This window comes from Manacus candei, unplaced genomic scaffold (assembly GCF_025592945.1).
Source record: "Manacus candei isolate 608988 ecotype Guabito, Panama unplaced genomic scaffold, ASM2559294v1 h1tg000050l, whole genome shotgun sequence".
NCBI lineage: Eukaryota > Metazoa > Chordata > Aves > Passeriformes > Pipridae > Manacus > Manacus candei.
This window is the reverse complement of record NW_026138098.1, coordinates 33,501,055-33,521,256: the sequence shown is the minus strand read 5'-3', so window position 1 is coordinate 33,521,256 and position 20,202 is coordinate 33,501,055. Positions and strand designations below refer to the sequence as shown.

Here is a 20,202-nt window from a genome sequence, read left to right as displayed (position 1 = left end):
AAAGCATAAGACATTAACAATTCTTCATTCTTTCTTTAAACTATAAGAAACATTTTTGGACATTTCCAGAAGAACAAGAAGATTTTACTTTTTTTTTTTTTTTTTTTTAAGAAGCTAAGAAAAATATTTTGTCACTGAGATCTGGAAACAGATTCAAGAGGTATGCAGGCAGCTCAAAACAGTGCTTTCCTGACCACTTTCTAAATATCTGATTTTTACAAAGTAATCTTTGTGTGTGTGTGTGAAACTGAAGCTACATCAAATATGAAAACCTGTCAATCCAGTCACTCGGATTCGGGTGTGGAATCAGGCGTGCAGTGCAGGAGTGGAGCTGCCTGTGTTGGGAAGTGCAGCTCGGAAAGGATGGAGAACGCTGCCAAGAGAAGACTGGCTGCCAACGCCCGCGAGAGGCGACGGATGCAGGGACTGAACACGGCCTTTGACCGCTTGAGGAAGGTGGTCCCGCAGTGGGGCCAGGATAAGAAGCTGTCCAAGTATGAGACCCTGCAGATGGCCCTGAGTTATATCATGGCTCTCACCAGAATCCTTGCTGAAGCAGAAAGGTACAGTACTGAGCGGGAATGGATTAGCCTGCACTGTGAGCACTTCCACGCCCAGAGCTACCACCACTACCCGGGACAGAAACTGGGCGCGGACGGCGATCCCTACGCACAGCGGGTACTCGGCTACCACCCGGAGCACTTTCAGACTGCTAGTTAGAACTCCTGAACTCAGAATGTGCAGCAGATGTGTAATTTAATAATTAGCAAGAGTTAATCTGCTTGACTAAGGTAATATTGGCATTATAATAGCTCATTTTGTTCGCCTCTTATACTAATTTGGCGAATTTGCTTTGAGAACTTCAAAATGCATTTAAGAAAATTGAATTTATTTAATACTAGTGGAAAGTATACTTTTAATTTGAAGTCTTTCTGACAATTGTTTCCTAGTTCATCTAGTTCATTTGATTTTTTTCATTAAGTAAGTTTTTGGTGTTTTTATTTTACTGTGATGAATCATGACAGTATTTCTACAAATCATGGAACAAGTTGACCCATGGTGTAACTGAATGGAATACCAGCAGAAATTAACTTTGTTCCATGCTTTTATTTTTATGTCAGCTTTAAACTTATTCTTTGGTTTGTTTTCACAGAAATGGCTCCCATGGAAAAAGTTTTATAATGTATCGTTGTTCTAGCCCTCAGAGAACTAACTTTCTTAAACTTTGTAAGTTTGACATTATGGGTTCCAAGGTTGTGTAGGTTTGCTTTAATCCAGTTTATGGTGTTTCTTGTATGCTCAAAAAAGAGCTAGTTTCAAGTCATGGAAAGAATGTTTTATTTTTAGTGGTTGTAAAAGCATGTGTGATTATATACCATAAATGAGAATGCTTGCGTGAAAATACTCTAAACTTTTAGATTTTTGTAGACTTTAAATGATTTTATTTTTTAATCCTGTGTTATCTGGAAACAATAACAGATTTTGTAAATCATAAATAAAGTGTTTTCTATGCTATGTCCTCACCATCTACCTGAAATTCCTACTCTAGGAATTACTTACTAGTGAATTTCCTACACCAAATATTACACTGCTTCCCTCACAATCCTGGCAATTTAATATGCAGAAGAACCCTGCTGCCAAATGATACTTGCTTCCCAGTTACAGTAAGGAGTGTGTTTTATGTACCCTCTGGAAAAGAGCCTCAAAGATAAGAGCTTGGGAAAAATGATGGAGCAGTTGAGTTGATTTCAGCCCCGGTAATGTGCTGAATGGCCTTTTGTTTGCTTGCTGCTTTCACTTGGGGGGACTGAGGGGTCTGGGAAGAAAAGGTGGAAGAGGAAAGGAGGTTGGGAAGATGAAAAAAGGAGCAGGAGCAGACTGGCTGGGGAAGCAGATGTGTTTGTGGCAGGGTGGAGAGTCTGCAGGAGTTCAGCTGCTGATGCCTGTTGTGATGGCAGCAGGCTGAAGCTCAGGGGTCCTTCTGCTGGTGCTGCTGTGGGGAACTCCCTGAGACGAGCCCTGGCTGGTGTGAGCCACGGGACAGAAGGAGAAAAGGAGCTGCTGTCCCACAACAGCTGTTGGTGGGTTTCCAGCAGGGAAGGCTGGCAGGTTCCCTGCTGGCTGCTGCCATGTCTTATATTTGAGAATTCTTTCAAATGACAAATTATTAGCTTTGATAGGAGCTATTTTTGACAATTAAGCAGCTTTCAGAGAAAACAAAAGCATCCACAGGAACTAAACCCTGCTTTGGGGGAGAGGGCCTGTGCTGCAGGAGCAGTTACATACAGACACCTGACCTCACTGTCTTCTGCCAGAGCCCTTCCTGACATTTTGCCCTTGGTCACTGTTGTGAGGCTTGGACGTTTCCTGAGGTGGGAGTTGGATGGTTCCTGGTGTGGAAGCTGCTGGGACACTTTCAGGCCAGGTTAAACCTCTGTGGAAGAGACACTGTGTATTCTGAGCAATTCTCTCCTTTTAAACACTGGCATAGAGGAATGGTTTTTTTATTGTATGTTTAGCCTCTCTAAAGCAGTGAATAGTGTTAATTATTAAAATGTGGGCCTTTGCTTTTTATGAATTACATTAGAACTTTATTAGCAAACAGAAATCAGATTCATCCTTGTAGGGGTATGAAGGCATGTTACTCATAGATACAATGGAATTAATTGTTTTTCATCATATGGTCAAGTTAATACTGTTTGAGTATTATCATTAAGTGACAAGTTGATGTATGTAATGGGAACAAATGCAATTCTTAAATAATTAAATGCTGTGCCATCTTACCCTAATTTATTAGCTGTAAACTTAGGCAGACACTGTCTCACCTGCACTGCTGGCACAGTAGTGGGTTTCCATACTAAAATGGCAATATGATACAAATAAATCATGTGATTATATGCCATGGAAAACTTGGATTGGTGAAGGATATCCTAAAGCTGAGGTGGGAAGGAGATCACAGTACAAAAGGATAAATACCAGAGTAGTGTTCAAGAACAAGACTGTGTTTGTCTCTACTGGCACATGATTTGTTTTTGTGGGACATGACACTGCAGTTTATATGTAATTCAGGTAAAAGTACTTGACATCTATTTCTTTTCCAAGTTTGTTTCTTCCTCAGAACATTTTAATTTACTGTCTACTGCATATGATGATAGATATAGTTAAAAAAACAAATTAGTATGCAGTGAATGGTTAAATGGTAGTAAGCTCACATAAAGAGGAACAAACCAACACAAACTATAAAATATCTGTGCTCACATTACCAAAAATTATTAAGAATTGAAACTGAAACCCTAAAAAGTGCTGTAGTGCAGTATATAGATTGTGAACCCTTGTAAATCAGGTCATGGCATCAATCTCTGCTGTTGAGCACTATAATAAGATTATCATTCCCATTCTCTTAGATTTTGTTGTGGTAGTGGGAGGTGAATGTTTATTGATAATATTAGTAATATTACTAGTGGGAAAATTGCGGTGGTTTTGTGCTTTTTTTTTTAATATATATATATAATGCTGTAGTATTTTTGTTTCTTGGGAGGGTGCAGGTCTGAGCTGTAAGTTGGTATTTCTGGTTTACTATAGTACAGAAGGCAGCAGAGTAAGTCCTTTGTAGTGTGTAGACAGCTGTCTGCCTATTGATCATCTGCCAAAGCTTTTTGGAGAGTGAATTGGGGTGGTGAGAAAGTTTTTAATCATTAAAAATTATTTCAGAAGGCAGTCTGAAAAGCAGATAATATTCATGTTGGTTGTGACTTCTCAGACTCAACAACTATTCAGAAAGTAATTAGTTTCTTTTATAGCTTTCCTTTACAAGTACTTCAGTGACAGTTCATGAAATATAAACTTAACTGTTTAACTTGGATTTGATTATTGCTCCCAAATACTTGTTCCCCACTGACTGTTTGATGCTTGTCAGGTAGTGGCTGTGAGCCACCTTCTGTACTGGACTTTACTGGAATGGGCATCTGAAACCCCCTCCCCTTAAATAATGATTGCTTCTAATAAGCCTCCAAATGAAGCAAAAGCTTAGGTGCTTAGAGCTGGGTGTGTTGTTAAATCCTGGTCCCACTGAACAGCAGTGCAAACCCGAAATGCTTCTGTTTGTAGTATCAGCACTGCACCCGACACATCTGTCCAGGTATCACTAATTCTAGAACCACATTATTGTGAAAACATTAGGGATGAGAAATTCTTGCTTCATTAAGTATCTGTTTGTGTTCTACACGCATACATGTTTCACTGTTGAAATTCAGGATGAAATTCTAATGAACTCTTTGTGGGAAATTAACCTCTGTCCTTCTGAGAGGGTTTCTGCAGGGCTGTCTTTTTGAAGTAGCTACAGATACTCTGCTTCTCTGATTCTTTGAATCATGTCACCCTGTTTTGCCATGCCCAGAGTTATTTTTGAGCTTGGAATTAGAGTGAGAGTTTTAACTGCAGTGACTTTTCAGTGGCTGAAAGCAGAATTAGCTTTCCCACATAGTAGCACATTCCCAAAATGTGTGTTAGTAACAAAAAGTCAGTGGTTGCTTCCTGTCTGAGTATTGAGATCTTTAGCAGATATGTAGTAGCATGTCTTACAGCTTCCATTCATTCCAATTTTTTAGGCTTCTGTTTTCCATTCTCACCATTTATAAGGTATTTAGGGCACAACCTATCTCGTAATATACACACATATAGGACAAAACTCAGCTCTTGACTGGAATTCCAAGATAACACCAAGAATGGATGCTGCTGTACTAATTCTTAAAAGTAAAAAGGGGACCAACCCCCATTAAAGACTTGTAAAGTCAATGACATGGCAACTTCTTAGGTATTTCTGTGTTTAGCTGACTTTTTCCATCTTGTTAAGTAAACTTTCCTGGTGAAATCTTTGTGGAAGTCCCTCCTGTGATTGACCAGGCACAAGTTTAAAAAAAAATACTACATCCAGGCAAATTTTTGATTTGCCAAAGGAAGCTTTTGCCTTAAGATAGATACCCTTACACTTGGGATTCCAGCTATTTCAGCTAAGCAATCTGGATGCAGTTTTCTGTGGTTCAGGAGTGAAACTTATCTAGATTTTTTAAAATAAGAGTTTGTAGAACATCTGCTTTTTGCTCTAAATATGTCTAAAAAAATGTTCAGCTCTTCTATTTCTAGAAATGTCCAGGGTAAAAAACCAAATGCGCTGAGGATAAAGACATATTTATTCATGGAAGAAGCAGTCCAGTGTTTCCTCTACACAGATATCTTATAACAAACATTGATTTCACCTAGTTCTTGTGAACTTATTAAAAAATACTCCATATTTTTAACTTTAATTACATTCTGAGAAATAGTGGCTTTCAAAACCCCAAACCAACCCCCTGTATAATATACAAATGTATTTTCTACCAAAGAGTACATTTTAGTATTGTCTACAAGTTTTTTCCTACTGTGTAGTCCAGTTTTCATTTGTACCAAAATTAGCATGCAAAATGTATCTTATACAGCATTTGCTTAAAATATCTGCATATGTAACTCCAAGGAATAAGAAGTTAATTTTTGACTGGCTTCCTGCAGCTTGGGGTGCATAGTAATTTTTTTTTTCTAAAATTTCAGATTGTCTTCAATATTTTTCAATTTCTTTAAAAAAACCATGATGCCTGCTGCTAACAGACTGTGTGATCATAAAGGATGTTTGTTTCTGAGCAGAATTCCTCCTGCTAAAAGTGGAGAACTCCGCTTAAATTCACAGCACATACGGCCCAGGATTTCTTTTTATTATGCAATAAATGGTTCTTTATGGTGGACTTGAAATATAAAGGCGTTAATAAAAGCAACTTGTGTTGCTTAGAGGAAGCAGCTGAGCTAAAATGGTCTTAAGAAGGTTTTCTCTGACCTGGCAGGCACAGAAGTACACAGGAATCAGGTAAGAATGGAGAAATGTGGTTGTGGGAAAGCAAAATCACAACCAGCAAATGTGTTGGCACTCATCCTTTTTTTGGTTCTGTTCTTCTGTATCTGATACCCCTGAGAATACTTGTTCTTTCAACCTTAGGTGAAGAGGCTGAGGTTATCAGCAAAAGAAAGCATAATTTAAAACCAAAGGAAACTGATATCAAGAATTGTTTAAAAAGGCAACAACTTTATTTCACAACTACCTGCTAGAAGCATGGCTAGTATATAACTTGACAGCACTTTATGATTTTCTTCTAAATAATGTAAAGTCTGATTCTATTAATCAGCTGTCACAGCAAAGTTCTGAGAACTTCTGGCATTGTTGCACATTTTCACAATTATTCAAATGTGTGAATGACACAGTCTTGTATGCAACTTTGAAGCATTTGTTTAAGTTCAGGTGAGATGAAGGGCAGGTGTTTTGTTTTTTCCTTTCATGTGCACTTAAAATGTACTTTAAAACTGATATTAACATTTTTTCTTCCCAGCGAGAATGACTTTGGATCAAAAAATAAAAAATATCAACTTTAATTAAGAAAAGATATAAACTAGAATCTTAAAGCTCAAAGTGAACATCTTTATATTGGAAATAAGATAATTATCAATGAATCACTTCTCAAGTATTTTTTTCAGTATAAATATTTTGTTAAGTCTTGTAAATCATTTTGTTTGACGACATTTTCCAGAAAATAATGCTTTTAAACCTGGTAGCATTAAGAATACAGTTCTTAAATGAATTCTTATTCCAGACTTGTTGGAAATACCTACAATTACTGTGATCAGTTGGGACTGGCACTTGTTTATGTATTAAGATGAAGAACTGCAGACCTGGCTTCTCCTGTTTGAAGTGTGTGCTCTCATCTCCTCACACTGGCAGACGTGAGGCATTGGGAAGGGTTGTTCCACCTTCCAGATGAAAACAAGGAACTCAATGCAGCAGTTTTAAGGTAAGAGGTCCAATGATACCAGTGCAGCCCTCTGTGCTGCTGCAGGCTGGGTTGGCATCCATCTGGACCAAAATTTTAAAGCAAAGGCCATACTTTCTGAATCTAGAATTGCAATGCAAATGCTGTCATTTCTGCTTGTTTCCAATATACTGTGCCTCTGATTGTGTACAAAACCAGGACTTTGAGGAAAGGGGAAACTAAATAAACCTCAAGATTCTGAATCAGTAGACACTTGAGAGGTTACAAAGCTGGCCATTTCTGTGTTGTACTGATACAGCACTGTGCTCCACACTGGGGTGGTTTCATGGACTTTTGGAAGTTAATAGCTAACAGTGACTTCAGCAGAAGGTTTTTGTTGATTTTTGTTGCTGCATTAGCCTGCCCTGAGAATGAAATGCTGTGTTAGTGTGGAGTCAGAGCAGTTCTTCAATAAACACCAGCGAGGAGCAGCTGTGTTGGTCAGGAAGGAGCACAGTTGCCCAGGCTCTGGCACAGCTGGACATAGTATGGGAAGGCAGTGCCATCCTTCACAAGCCCACAACTTAAACAACTCAGTGCTATCTCTGCTGCTTACACAAGCCTTTTTCCATTGGCTTTTCCACCACTTAACAACAAACATAATTTTGGTGTCTTTTTCTATCGAGTCTTCCTTGTGATGAGCATATCCATACTACTGACAGCATTTGACATCCATTCACACAAGCTGCCTGTACAGACTCGCTTATGGGCTCAGTGTGTGCAGAGGAAAAGTGTTCTGTAACAGTTAACTAACAAAATGTAATGACTACAGACCATTTGGGATCAGATCCTGATTTTGTTTCTATCAGATGCACTGGAAGTAATTCAAATTAGTGACTTCTACGTTATGTAGGGAAATGTGATGGATTTTGATCCTTTTGCAAACACTGTCCAGGAGAGAATGTTCATCTGACAGATTCTGGTGATCCATTTTCTGTAGCCTAACTCGGTGAGATTTCTAGGGCCCCTTCTTGAATGACTAAGGATTAATCCTCCTTGCACAGATCTTTGGAAAAAGTCTTTGAACAGTAGCTTCTTGTCCTCCCACTTCCAGAGAACTGAATGTACATTTTAAAAAACGTTGTACCGCTTAATCCTCAGCTCGTCAGTTCAAGTCGTAATGATGTGAGTTTGGAGACATTCCACTGAAATTGCAGAGGAAGGGGGAAGAGATATGGTTTGCATATTTGCCCTGTGCACTTTGTCTTTGAATTTGCACTGAGTTTTTGAGTTTGTTGTAAAATGTGAGAACCACTAGTGCTGTCAGTCTGAGCAGTGTGATTCCAGCACTGGTAACCAGATATTTGCCAATACTAAGTACTAGTATTCCTTTCTTCTGTACTGTGTAAAGAACTCTGTTTCAAGTGATCACTCTTGTAGCTAGACTTGCCTAATAGGATAGATCCCAGGCAAAAAATGGAATCCCTAAGCCATCCTTAAAAAGTGAAGACAAGAGGAGCAGTAGATTCTCTGTCTGAGAAATTCAGATCCCCAATGTGTCTGAAGCTGGGCACCCCGTAACTGGAGTCACTCAGTGCATCACTTTGAAGAGCTATTAGTTCTGTTTTGTTTGCCAGGGAAGAGGTACAACGTGGGCAACAACTGATGTTTCTGCTTTCCCATGGAAGTATCTGCAGTTTGTTCTGTGCCTCGGGGTACGAATGTGTTTTGGCTTTCTGGTCTGATCATTCTGGGGTGAATTGCTGAGATTTCTAACAAAAGCATGAGAGTTATAATGATGGTTTTGTTGTGGCTTCACTCACAATAAAAGAAATTCACATCCTCTAAACCCTTAGGGAACCAGTAGTTAGGGATAACAGCAGCTGTATTTGTGGGAAACCCAGTGAAAGGCATTCTCTTTCTCAGTCTCTGGATATATCCAATGTTCTTTTACTCTTAAGATAACTCCCCATTGTTTTCTTTGCATATGTAGGTTTTTTCAGTTACAACTTTAAATTTGAAAAAAACCCAATTATAGTCTAAAATGAAAGTATCTCTTAATTTCTTTTTTCATTTCTGTGACTTTGATCAGGACTTCGTTGCATTCTGCAACCATGTTACAAACAGAAAGTAAGAAATGCTTGAAAACAATGTCCAGAGGAGAGGGTTACCAGCAATTTAAAGATGCAGGAAAACATCTTAAACATTCAGAGTCTAAGAGCTGGGAGGTATTAATGCAACTGTGTAAATGCTAAATATATTTAAATATATTGACAACACTATCATTTAACACCTTCTGTTGAGCTTTCATTTATTTGCCTTATTTATTACTATTATTAGTTACAGTAGGGTATTTTTTTAGCTCTTTGCACATAACTGTTGCTTAACTTTTTAATTTTTGTGTATTAGCAGGATTTTCTGTCTTCACAGTAGACACTGCACTTGTGATCATTTCCTAAGTGATGGTAAAAGTTTACCAGATCATAATTCCTTTTCAGTTAGTTATAAAATGAGCTAGATGGTAGGGGCACATGAAAAATTAGGAAAAAGAGACAGGAACTTATAAGCTTGCTATCATCTGTGTTAAAGACAGACGATCACTAACATGGTAAAGAAAAAAGTAGGAAGCACATCTGGAAAATAGTTTCAGCAATGGGCCCATGTTTCAGACAAAAGGAGTTTTCATTTTCTAAGTTGGCACCTTATGCACATGCCCTGTACCTTATTTTATGAACCCTTACACTGTGAATGCACAATCCATGGAGTACACACACACACACAAATATAAATATTTAGGGTATACAGCTGTACCTACATGAAACACTATATTTATCTAGTCTGAAGTTCAAAAATTCTAAGATAATCCCAAATCAGCATATTCTGTGGTAATAATCATATAAAAATGACTTACATCTTTCCCCTTTAACTTGTGCTTTGTGATTATTTGGCATGTTTTTTTAGAATTACATTCAAAGTCTTGTTGTTTACCCTCATTAAGATTGCTTTTACTGTAATGTCAGTGTTTTCACTGGCAGTATTCCAACTCATCAGCATCAATCCTTACCGTGGCAGCTACAGTGCAGTAGCTTTAATTCAAGAAGTAAAAGTGGTATTGGCTTTTAGGTGCTGAAAACTATGTTTACTATGTAATTCTTAGCAAACTACACAGTACTGAATTTATTGCACAACACTCCATACCACAATTATCCTGCATTAAAATAATATGCAAAAGTCTTGTATGATGTATTAGTTGCAACATTTGCAGCAGCAGTACACTTAATTATAAACAAGTTGCTTGTAAACCATTAGCATTTCACTTGTACCTCTTCTTTTTTTTTTTTTTTATTATTTGTTTTTTCACAGTTCTGATATCTCTGCGGGTGTAACTGGAACGAGTGTTTGTTTTTCAGAGTTCTTCACTCTCCACCAGCTTTTGGGACGGGGCTGAGAGGAGCAGAGGGCTCTCGGGAGCAGGGCAGGCGGGGAAGATGTCGAGTCCTTGGCCGGCGAGGTTGGCGTAGCGGCTGCCCCCGGGCCGGAGCCGCAGCGGCTGCGGGACTTGGCGGTGCCACTGAGCTGGAGCGACACAAGCACAACGGGCCGGGTCAGCCCCTGGTGCGCTGGGCAACCACCCGGCAACAATCGGGACACGGCCCGAGTGCTGCCGGCAGCCTCGAGGAGAGCACGGCAGCGCTATTCTCTGCTTGGGTCCTGTTCCTTCAAATGTTATCACTGACGTGGTATTGAAGCCTACGGATGGAATCCCATCCCTGTGCAATTCAGTGGCAATGTTTGTGTGGATCTCACCAAGTCCAAAATGTCATGATTGAATCTTTGGAGCCTTCTCCAAAGCTCTTGCAATCAAAACTGAAAACACACCATAGCATGAACAGACAAACAAACTGGACAGGGCTCTGATTTTGCTCTACTTGGTCCTCTGGAGGGCTTTTTTCCTGAAAAATCTTTTGATGGCATTTAAATTCCCTTTATTATTGCTTTGAAATCCTTTAAGGAAGTGATTACAATTTTGATTGCCCTCTACTGCTTACAAGTAGTAACATGTTTTCTAGATTATTTTTTAAAATTATGAAATGTAATCCAAAGGCACATACTCAGTAATTTAAAAGTAACATTCAACATTTCCATACGAACAAATACTGCTGAAATTTTGTGAGAATATTTAGTTATTATTAGCAGTTATCATTCCTAAAATACTTCAGAAAAGGGATAATTATATTATCTTTGCCATACAAAGATATATATATATACCCATACAAAACCTCCAGGTCTGCATCCAAATCAGACAAATATGTCTGTCAGCAGTTAAAATGAATGGGTGGAAGTTCAGGCTTCAATACTCTGATAATCTACATCTGCAGGGGACTGCATTCTGCATGTTAAGCATTGACAGGAAATATCTTTCCATGCTGAATTTTGATACTGTATATCTGGAAATACTTGAAAAAGTGACATGTTTGTTTTTTTGTTTTTGTTTTTGTTTTTTTTTCTTGCAGCCCCCAATTTGTTTCTACTTGAACTCATATTGTTTTTCTTTGCACATGGAATTGAAAATATCAGATTGCACTTACAATACCCCAATTGCACCTATTCAAAATAGCACAGGGAAAAATCACTTCTGTCACTCACTTTGGGGTATGACTCACATACTTTATATAAGATAGTTGGAATTGGGAAACATTTCTCACTGTTCATCTTTTTCCTGTTTGTGCCTTGAATCCTTCGCGTGAAAATTTAATTGATGTGTTTCAATGTTTAGATAGCTGTTTTTGCTTTCATGTGACCCTTTTCTTGAATCAGCCTCTCCCCAGCCCCCTCTCGATCCTTCCATTACTATTGCCCGTGTCACCACCAGGTGGCAGGAAGCTGACAGAGAAGTACTGGTGACCTTTTTATGATAATTAGGTGGGTTTTTTTGAAAAATTAGAAATACAAGTTGGAAAACGTTGGTCTCTTTTGCTTTGGAGGGTCTAGTTATAATCCAGCCAGTTTGTGGAAAATATATATTTTATATATATATATATAAAATATATATGTTTTCTGTTTTATTATGCTACTTAAATGATCAAAGTACTCTCTTGCTCTAGATAAACTGCTTTGACTATTACATCTTGCATAGATAAAAGAGTAATTAAATGATGGGCTGTAGTTCTTGAAGTGGGCTGGGGCCTTCTTTGTTCTAGACAAACGTATTAGGTGTAAACTAACCCTCATCAGTTGGGCTCAGTTTGCCCCATCCACGCTCTGAAGAAGGGCTCTGCTTTCTTGTGTGCAATTTATTGTTCTGTCTGGGGTCAGGACTGTGGCAGAGGCATGTGTCAGAGGGACCAGGGTTAAGGTTCAACTGGAATACGTGTTTATATGCTTATGTATCCAAGGAATCTGAAAGGTGGGAAATGGGAGTAGAGAATATTGTGCAAAACTCTTTCTACAGCTTTTTTTTTTCCTTACCCACCTCTAAGCTGATGCAGCAGAGCTAGTCTGGCCACTTAGCTGTATCATTATACCTCCTCCTGGGGGCATTACTAACCTGTGGCCATGCTGTGACACCAATTTCAAACCCAGTCAAAGCCAATAATTGCTGATTGGTTTTATTCACCAGCCAGTACCTACCGTATATGTCAAGTCGAGCAGTGCAAGAGATGATGCCAGCTTCGTTTTTGGCAGACAAGGTGTACCAGCCAGCATCTGCTTTCTTGGCAGGCTGGATGAGGAGGCAGACGTACCCTGTTGTGTCTTGATGCATGCTGGGAAAAACAAGGGTTTGGGAATTACTGTTTCTCAAGAGCATATCAAACTTCGAGATTTTTAAATATGTGTGTTAAATATGAAATAGGTATGTCGTAATTTCTATCCTCAAGGGTCTTGGACTGCTGCTTCTTTACAGTGTCAGAATCACAGACTGTGCTGAGCTGGAAGGGACCCACAAGGATCATCGAGTCCAACTCCTGGCCCTGCACAGGACCATCCCCAACAGTCACACCATGGGCCTGAGAGGATCATCCAAACACTCCTTGAGCTCTGCCAGCCTTGGTGCTGTGACCACTGCCCCGGGGAGCCTGTTCAGTGCCCAGCCACCCTCTGGGGGAAGAACCTTCTCCTAATATCCAACCTAAACCTCCCCTGACACAACTTCAGGCCATTCCTCTGGGTCCTGTCCCTGGTCCCCACATAGAAGAGATCAGTGCCTGCCCCTCTTCCCCTCAGGAGGAAGTTGTAGTCAATAGATTTGCTTTCAGTGATCAGAGTAGCTGAAATCTGTTCTGGCTGCTCTCCTTTGTGCACAACCATGGTGTGACAGTGGGAACTGACTTGTTGCTCTGCATGTATTAATATTAGAATTATTTATTGAATTCCAATGAACTAAACCCATGCAAATCTGCCGTGCAGTCATACTGTATTTTCTCCTAGTTCAGAAACTGGAAGAATAACAAAATACCAAGAACACTTGTATGAAGTTGTGGTATTTTTCACAGCAGTAACCAGAGCGAGGCAGCAGCTTTTTTGGGGCACCCTTTTCCGTGAGAAAATGACAGAGTGGCAAAATCTGCAAGATTTGTTTGGCCAGCACTCTAAAAGAAGCCTACTTCATTATTGTCTCTGCTTCCTTTGCTCTTTGGTAATCTAAGACTTTCTGGCTGCAGTTTCCAGGAAAAACTTTTCAGTAGTGTAGAACTGAGACTCCTCTGCTGTCTAGGGTGAGGTTGGTCCTTTTTATCAACCCAACCTCTCTTTATAAAGGGAGAGGTGGGAGATGAGTACATAAGAACACTCGAAGTTGCAGGATGTTCTGAAGTTTGTTTCCTTATGAACTAGAATGAAACCACAGACTTTGAGGTCAGGAGGACATTTTGTGCTTCTGACAGCTCTAATATAAAAGGGAACATTCACCTTTTGCTCCCTGCACTACATAATTTGCCTTATGCTGGGGGTGCAGTGGTATAGAGGCTGGTGTGTGTCCATATAGTGATACAAAAACATCTCTTGGCTTCAGGCAGGAAGATAAAAGTGAGGCAAGAGAGAACAAGGACAGTGCTGCCCATGGATCTGTGCTGAGCCACTGGAAGCCTTTGGGGCAGGCAGTCTGAAATAGCAGAGGGGTTGTTTTTTCTAAGCATGGATCAAAGTCTTTGCCTTTGTTTTTGACCAACTTGGTTATCAGCCTCTATGTCTGATATGATGAGCTCCATCATCTCATGCTCAGGGGCACTCAAAACCAGGTTCTAGCTGTTCTGAGTTTGAATTCATACATAGTTTAAACTGTTTTTTCCCCAGTCTAGTTCTGAGAGAATAAGGTGCCTAAATGCATAAAAATACTGTATCAGTGTCTTTGAAGAGATTCATGTGCTCTATCAGGCCTATCAGCTCTGTCCCCACTCTCTGAAGCAGTGGTGTGTCATGCTCCGTGCCTTTTTCTGAGCCAAGGAAATAGCCATTGTTCACCTCACAGGAGAGCAAGCCTTTTACAACTTTTTGTAGGTGAAAGAAGTTGTTTTAAAAACACCACCATCTGTACTTATCACACAGGTTTTCATGGAAAAACAGTTGGTCCAGCCACAAGAAACTTCAAGCATGGGTGTAATGGCACAGTACCTCATCCTCTCTCTGTTTGATGGGAGGGTCTCATTATCCTTCTTCCAGTAAAATACGGGGGGTGGCATTCCCACAACTCTGCACTCTAATCTGACGGGGTACCCTTCTGGAACACCACAGTTCTGAAGCTTCTCCAAGAACATGGGGGCTCTTTTTACTTCCTTTGCTGGAAAAAGAATTATTAAACAACAGATATTTTATAATTGTTTTGCTTCAAACAGTATGGAAGAACATGATCAAAAATTATTCTTGTGACATCAAAATAGGCAGTGAATTTTTAGTGGAAGGGAAGTGCAATGTCATGATATAGCCTCTGTAAGGGAACATAAAGTAAATAATAGGCAGAACTGAAGTTTGCAAAAGAATGGATGCATCTCTGGTGGGTCTAAACATACTACCATTGCAGGAAATTAATGCTAGACTTACGAAATTCAATATCTCAGATCTTGAAAGGCCTTATTAAAGAGTAGTGTTCAGATTTATGTTTTTCTATTTATAAACATTTTCAATAAAATTTGGACTGAAATCTAGGACACCTCAACATATATTATGAATTCAAAAGCTAAGGATTTTCTGGGGAGAAAATTAAGGACCATTTTTCCCAGACAAGAGAGGTAAGGTAGAATTCCTACAGCCCTCTATTTAGTAACAGGAGTGCCCCTGTCAACTGAACACCAGGTGCATTTCCCTCTATCAGAGGAGTTTTGTAGCTGTTGGTTTTCCCTGCTCTCAGTGCATTAACTCTTTATTTATACTTGTCTGTAAGGAAGCCACGTAAGGCAAGTTTGCAGGGGCCCGTACAGGTAACTTCATCACTGTCTAGTTTTTCAGCGTTTCTTACCTACAACGGTGAGCTCCAGACTGAAGGAATTTTGTCCTGTTCTATTAGTGGCAAGGCAGGTGTAAGTTCCAGCATCGTTTTGGGAGAGAGGATCAATCAGCAGAGAGTGAACCCCTGTCTCTCTGACCAGCATCTTGTGGGTGCCGTCTGGGAGCACAGGTTTGCCATTGAGGAGCCACGTCAGGTCTGGAGTTGGTAACCCACTCACCTAACAGACAGGGAGAGAGCTCGAGACCAACACTGACAAACAGAGTTCAGTAAATTTGTAGGTAGGCTTTTTTTTTCTTCCCAGACACCCTCTGAATGATGTCAGAATATAGGGAAGAAAGATTCTGGGTTTTTTTAACTATTTCTCAGCTTCTGTTTGTCTGCTCACCAGTTCCAAAAGGGAGAAAATGAGAAAACAAGCAAGCAAAAAGAGAAAAAAATACAAGTAATGCTTTCCTTTTTCTTAGTCAGAAAGGAAGAAACTTTGTAATATGAGATTCACAAAAGACTCCTAATAATCTGCTGGTTTCCTTTTTTTTTTTTTGTGCTGAGTATGAATCAAAACCCTGGATCTAAAACACTACAGATTTTAATAGAGATGAAGAAGAGTTCTATACAAATGACTTTATATTTTGTAAAATGTGATGAAAAATTATTTAATACTTTGTAGCTGTTGAACTTATGTGCTTTAGAACACTGCAGATTAAGTTTTTTTTAAAATACTGTTATACTATTAGACTGTATAATAATGTTAAAAATCTTTCCAAGGGGTAGCAGTACTTACTCATGTCTAAAATACTGCTTTCCAAACAATATTTTACAAAGCAGAAAAAGGGGGAAGTGGAACTTGCCTGAATGAGCACTGCTCTCTTCTGGTTCATGCAATAGTAGACATGCTTTAAGGCTTCCCGAGCTCTGCTGGGATAGCAGAACTAGGAATAACCAAATTCTTTGGCATGCTCCTGCTAAACTTTATGTCATAAATGAGGTAGCAATGAATCTTGTTCATCCTCAGAGCATTAAGCTGTGCTTCAGAGTTTCTGCCCACTCGAGGGCAGGAGACATTCTGGAGCATGGAAGAGGTGAGTGTCAGCATTACCACCTTTGCTGGGCTACTGGGACATGAAGGGGCTACCAAAGTATGTTGGAGCAGATGGTTTTCTTCAGGGTATTCAATCACAGGATGTTCACTACGTGCCCTCTAACCTCTGACAGCTCCCTCATGCTGAGATTTGAATCAGTTAATGGGGATGTTTCTGCGTCTGTGCATGCTGGGGAAGCATAAAAAACTGGACTCTGTTCCCTCTTCTCTGGGACTATTAACCTTCAGTAGTTCAGTGCAATGCAATGGGAACACTTGCTTGAACACAATATAAAGTGCTGAATGCTCTCTTTTCACCATTTTGTGCTATTATGGATTATGTTCAAGAATCTGATAATGGAGCAGGACTTCTGGAGTTTATACTGGTAAAGGACATGGTGAACATATCTAGTAATTTGAACAACCTTGCAAGTGAGCCTTCTGTTTCTGGGTTGTGTTCTCTGTGCTCTTCAGTCCATAGAGCATGTATTCAAGAGAAATCCCTGGAATCAGCTCAGAGACAATGGCAACAAGAAATAGTTTTTAAAAAGTAAGCATTAAAACTTGAACGAAAAATGTTCATGCAAGCAACAAAGAACGTGAAAACACCAAGCAACACATGTACAGAGGTAGGGAAAGTGAGAATGAGCAGAGGAACCAGTGAATACCTTACAATCCAACCTACAGAGTCGCCCTTCGTGTGCTACCATGTCACCTGGAGCCTGTAGGAAGTACGGCCTGAAAAAGCGTTCTTGAACTGCCTCTTTGTCTCCTTCTGGCACTCGGGGTCGTGTTCTGCAGCACAAAAATTGCATGTGTGTGTTTGAAAGTCAAACCTTTTTTTCCTAATGCTTAAAAAAGGGAAGGAATTGGGGGAAAGGATGAACAGATAGCTTGAGTTATAGAAAAGGGCAGAAAGAAATGGACTGATTGTAATTGAATTCTTGCATATTTTCGATTTAGAAAGGTTATCAAGTTAACTATATCATGTAATATCCTGGGATTCCCAAGCTGGCCTTGCTTCTTTTCGGCTGAATTGCATCTTGCTAATCCATCCCTTGCCTTTGGCTTCACTGCAACAGGTAAATGAAATTAAACTTCCCTGTATTTGAGGACGACGTTAAAAATATTACAATACAGAAGGGACCTATGTTGGAGGGGAAGTGCTGCTGTTACTTCCATTTTAGGATTGAGAACAGAAATTCAGTGAGTGCCTAGAAGTACAGTAGCTGGTTAGTTTGGATGCCTTCAGTGAGAAGCATTAAAAAGGTCTGAGGGACTTTTTTCTTTCACCTGTGAGGCTGAGTTGTTGATATTCGGCTCCGCACAGGGACACTTTGAACCATCAGGTGGCCTGAACAACTGATTCTCCCCTGCAAATCACAAAGGAAACAGAATTAATAATTGGTTAATAGCTTATTTCATTTTAAAGTATAAACATTGAACATTTACAATGCATTAGGATTTATTTTTATAAAGTAGCTGAACTGTAGTCTAAATGTTACTTCTCCAAAGCAAGTGCTATCAGCCTGTGGTGGAGTGCAGTTGAGACAGGAGTTCCTTTGTGTATCTAGAGCAGTGTGTTTCTGTGACCCTTCCAGGCTGTGGCAATGCATGTGACAGTGGTGCTGTGTGACCCAGCTTCAGCACTACCTGTCCCTGCTTGTTTACTCCTGCCACAGGTGCTGTCTGCCAGTACCTTTGTACTGGCATACTCGTCAGTGCAGCCACACAGAACCTGAGAAGAAATATAATTTAGAAAGGAGCAAAAATTGAAACTGGAAAAAGTTGCTTGATTTGCTTGAATGTACTTCTAAATAAAAAGCTAATCTAGCACATGGGGTGAAGGAGAATGGTATTGGGGGATGAAACTATTTGCAGATCCACGTCTCTGCATCCTAGATAAAGAATAATTATGTTTGGTAACACTTCCAAACTTGATGTATCTTTTTATTTCTCCTTGCTTGAATTGATGTTTCTTCTGCCTGAAATATCATGTCTGTCTTGTTGCCACATCTCAAAAGGCACCTATCAGTGGGCAGAAGTTACTGACATGAAAATTGTCCTTAATGATTTTGACTGGGTGTGTTAAGAATAGGGGATTAGTTCTATCAGTCTTCTTTACATGTGTTCCTCTCCTATGCTCTGAAGCATCTAATTTATGATACAGTCACCACTCAGTGTTAGCCTAGGTGGCCCAATCTCTGTTCCTATTAATATATATTAGAAAAAGGTGAAACAAGCATTTTTGTAAAAGAAACTAAATCATCTTACTTGTGGGTTTGCAGCCATAATAGTATAGTTGCCATCATCATCGTTGGTAGCAGCTTCAATATGTAAAGAGCATGTTCCATCTTCTTCTCTGTTCATTTTGAAATGCGTGTTTTTCTTTGAGATCTGCTTGCCATCCTTGAACCAGTACACCTGCAGTGATCAGACCCCCCACACCCCCTGTGACTTAACACTTGCTCTGCAGTGGAACAGGGACTAGAAAAACATAGATAAGAACATGACACAAGTTGACCAATAGCTAGTAAAAATTTTAGAGTGTTATAAACTTTGCAGATCAGTTATAATGTGAACTAGAATGATTCCAGGTTGAGCTCTGAAAGCTTCACTTCACAGCTGGACCTGTCAGGTTCTCTTTTCTTGGCTCTAGACACGTTACTGGTTATCTCAGGTCGGTTCTAGTCTTTCTGAGCAGTTGACTTTCTGAGGGTTTATGCAGTTCTGTTTCTCTTGCAGTCAGGTGGTTTGTGGCAGTCCCTATGGTACCTCAAGGCCTGATACATGTTCAGGAGCAGATATTGTTATTTTGGAAAGGAAGGGGGAATGATTACTTTTAGAACTCTCTCCACAGAGCCATGTTCTGAGGAGTGAGACTTTCCAGAGGGATGTATAGAAAATGGTAGGTAGTTGTTTTTTATTCCTTTCCTGGTAACAGTGAGAATGGCTTACCTTAGGAACAGGTATTCCAACTATTTTGCAGGTGAATATGACAGGGGATCCTTCCATTACCCGGAAGTGTTTGAGTCTCTTATCAAAGATGGGTGCTATGTATTTGCCTGTAGGGATTTCCTCGTGTTGGACTTCATCGTCGGATTCATCCACCGGGGTTCGTTCAAGGCGAAATTCTATTTCGTTCATCAGCCTCTGCTCAAAGCTTGAAATCCTGTATTCCTGCAGGATGAGAGAGGCACAGTTCTGAACTAAACCAGTCATGTTCTGAGGTATTTGCAGCCGTTGGCACTTTTACAACACTTCTGAAATGAGCGAAACAGTGTGAATTTGGTTTGCAGACACAGATACTGCATCTTAAGTTTGCAGAATGTAACTAATGAAACTGAGTTTTTTCAAAGACAGCAAAAAAACCCCTCAATTCCTCTAAGTCTAGGAAGAAAGTGAAATATTTTCAGAGTAATTTACCTTCAGGTTAAAACTCGAATAGATTTCTAGCTGATGTTACTGAGAAAGCAAAATGTACTTGTGTAATTCCAAAAGCACAATTCTCAGTTTTTTTTAGAAACCTGTGAATACTAAATAAGGATGTAGCCAATCCTTAGATTTATTGCATTCACTGAAAAAACAAGGTTCAGAAAATGCATCTTGTCTGAAATCTTACAGACAATTAACTAAAGAACTAGCAGATATCCCAAATCACTGTCACTTACATCCCTGATCATACCATGATATTGCTGCTTAGGCTCTTGACCAGCAGTTCCCAGATAGTAAGGAGAAAAGATGGAGAGGTAGCACAGAATATTAGCTAACAACTCTTCTGATTTTGTCAGGAGGCCAAGAGGACAAGTGGCCAAAAATGTAGACATTGCAGTGGAGTTTTGAGGAGACAGGGG

General features: G+C 39.7%; 2 protein-coding genes across 2 annotated transcripts in view; one reads left to right on the top strand and one right to left on the bottom strand.

Annotated features, from left to right (window-relative positions):
* Window positions 1–100: 100 nt before the first annotated feature.
* Window positions 101–1,746, top strand: ATOH7 (atonal bHLH transcription factor 7). The gene has a single exon (XM_051800351.1). It carries the CDS (start codon window positions 265–267, stop codon window positions 718–720), a length of 456 nt encoding a protein of 151 aa, XP_051656311.1. The 5' UTR covers window positions 101–264; the 3' UTR covers window positions 721–1,746.
* Window positions 1,747–5,171: 3,425 nt separating this feature from the next.
* Window positions 5,172–20,202, bottom strand: part of MYPN (myopalladin) — a 55,649-nt gene continuing 40,618 nt past the window's right edge. Inside the window, exons 13-20 of the mRNA XM_051800243.1 lie at window positions 19,307–19,528; window positions 18,623–18,772; window positions 17,642–17,721; window positions 17,017–17,143; window positions 15,280–15,487; window positions 14,439–14,604; window positions 12,459–12,592; window positions 5,172–10,403 (exon numbers count right to left, since the gene is read on the bottom strand). Of these exons, the coding sequence (XP_051656203.1) occupies window positions 10,234–10,403; window positions 12,459–12,592; window positions 14,439–14,604; window positions 15,280–15,487; window positions 17,017–17,143; window positions 17,642–17,721; window positions 18,623–18,772; window positions 19,307–19,528 (1,257 nt within the window). The 3' untranslated portion in view covers window positions 5,172–10,233. The remainder of the gene's footprint in view (window positions 10,404–12,458; window positions 12,593–14,438; window positions 14,605–15,279; window positions 15,488–17,016; window positions 17,144–17,641; window positions 17,722–18,622; window positions 18,773–19,306; window positions 19,529–20,202) is intronic.

Coding starts and splice junctions, on each gene's coding strand:
- ATOH7 (XM_051800351.1), top strand. CDS start 265: ATGAAAACCTGTCAATCCAGTCACTCGGATTCGGGTGTGGAATCAGGC.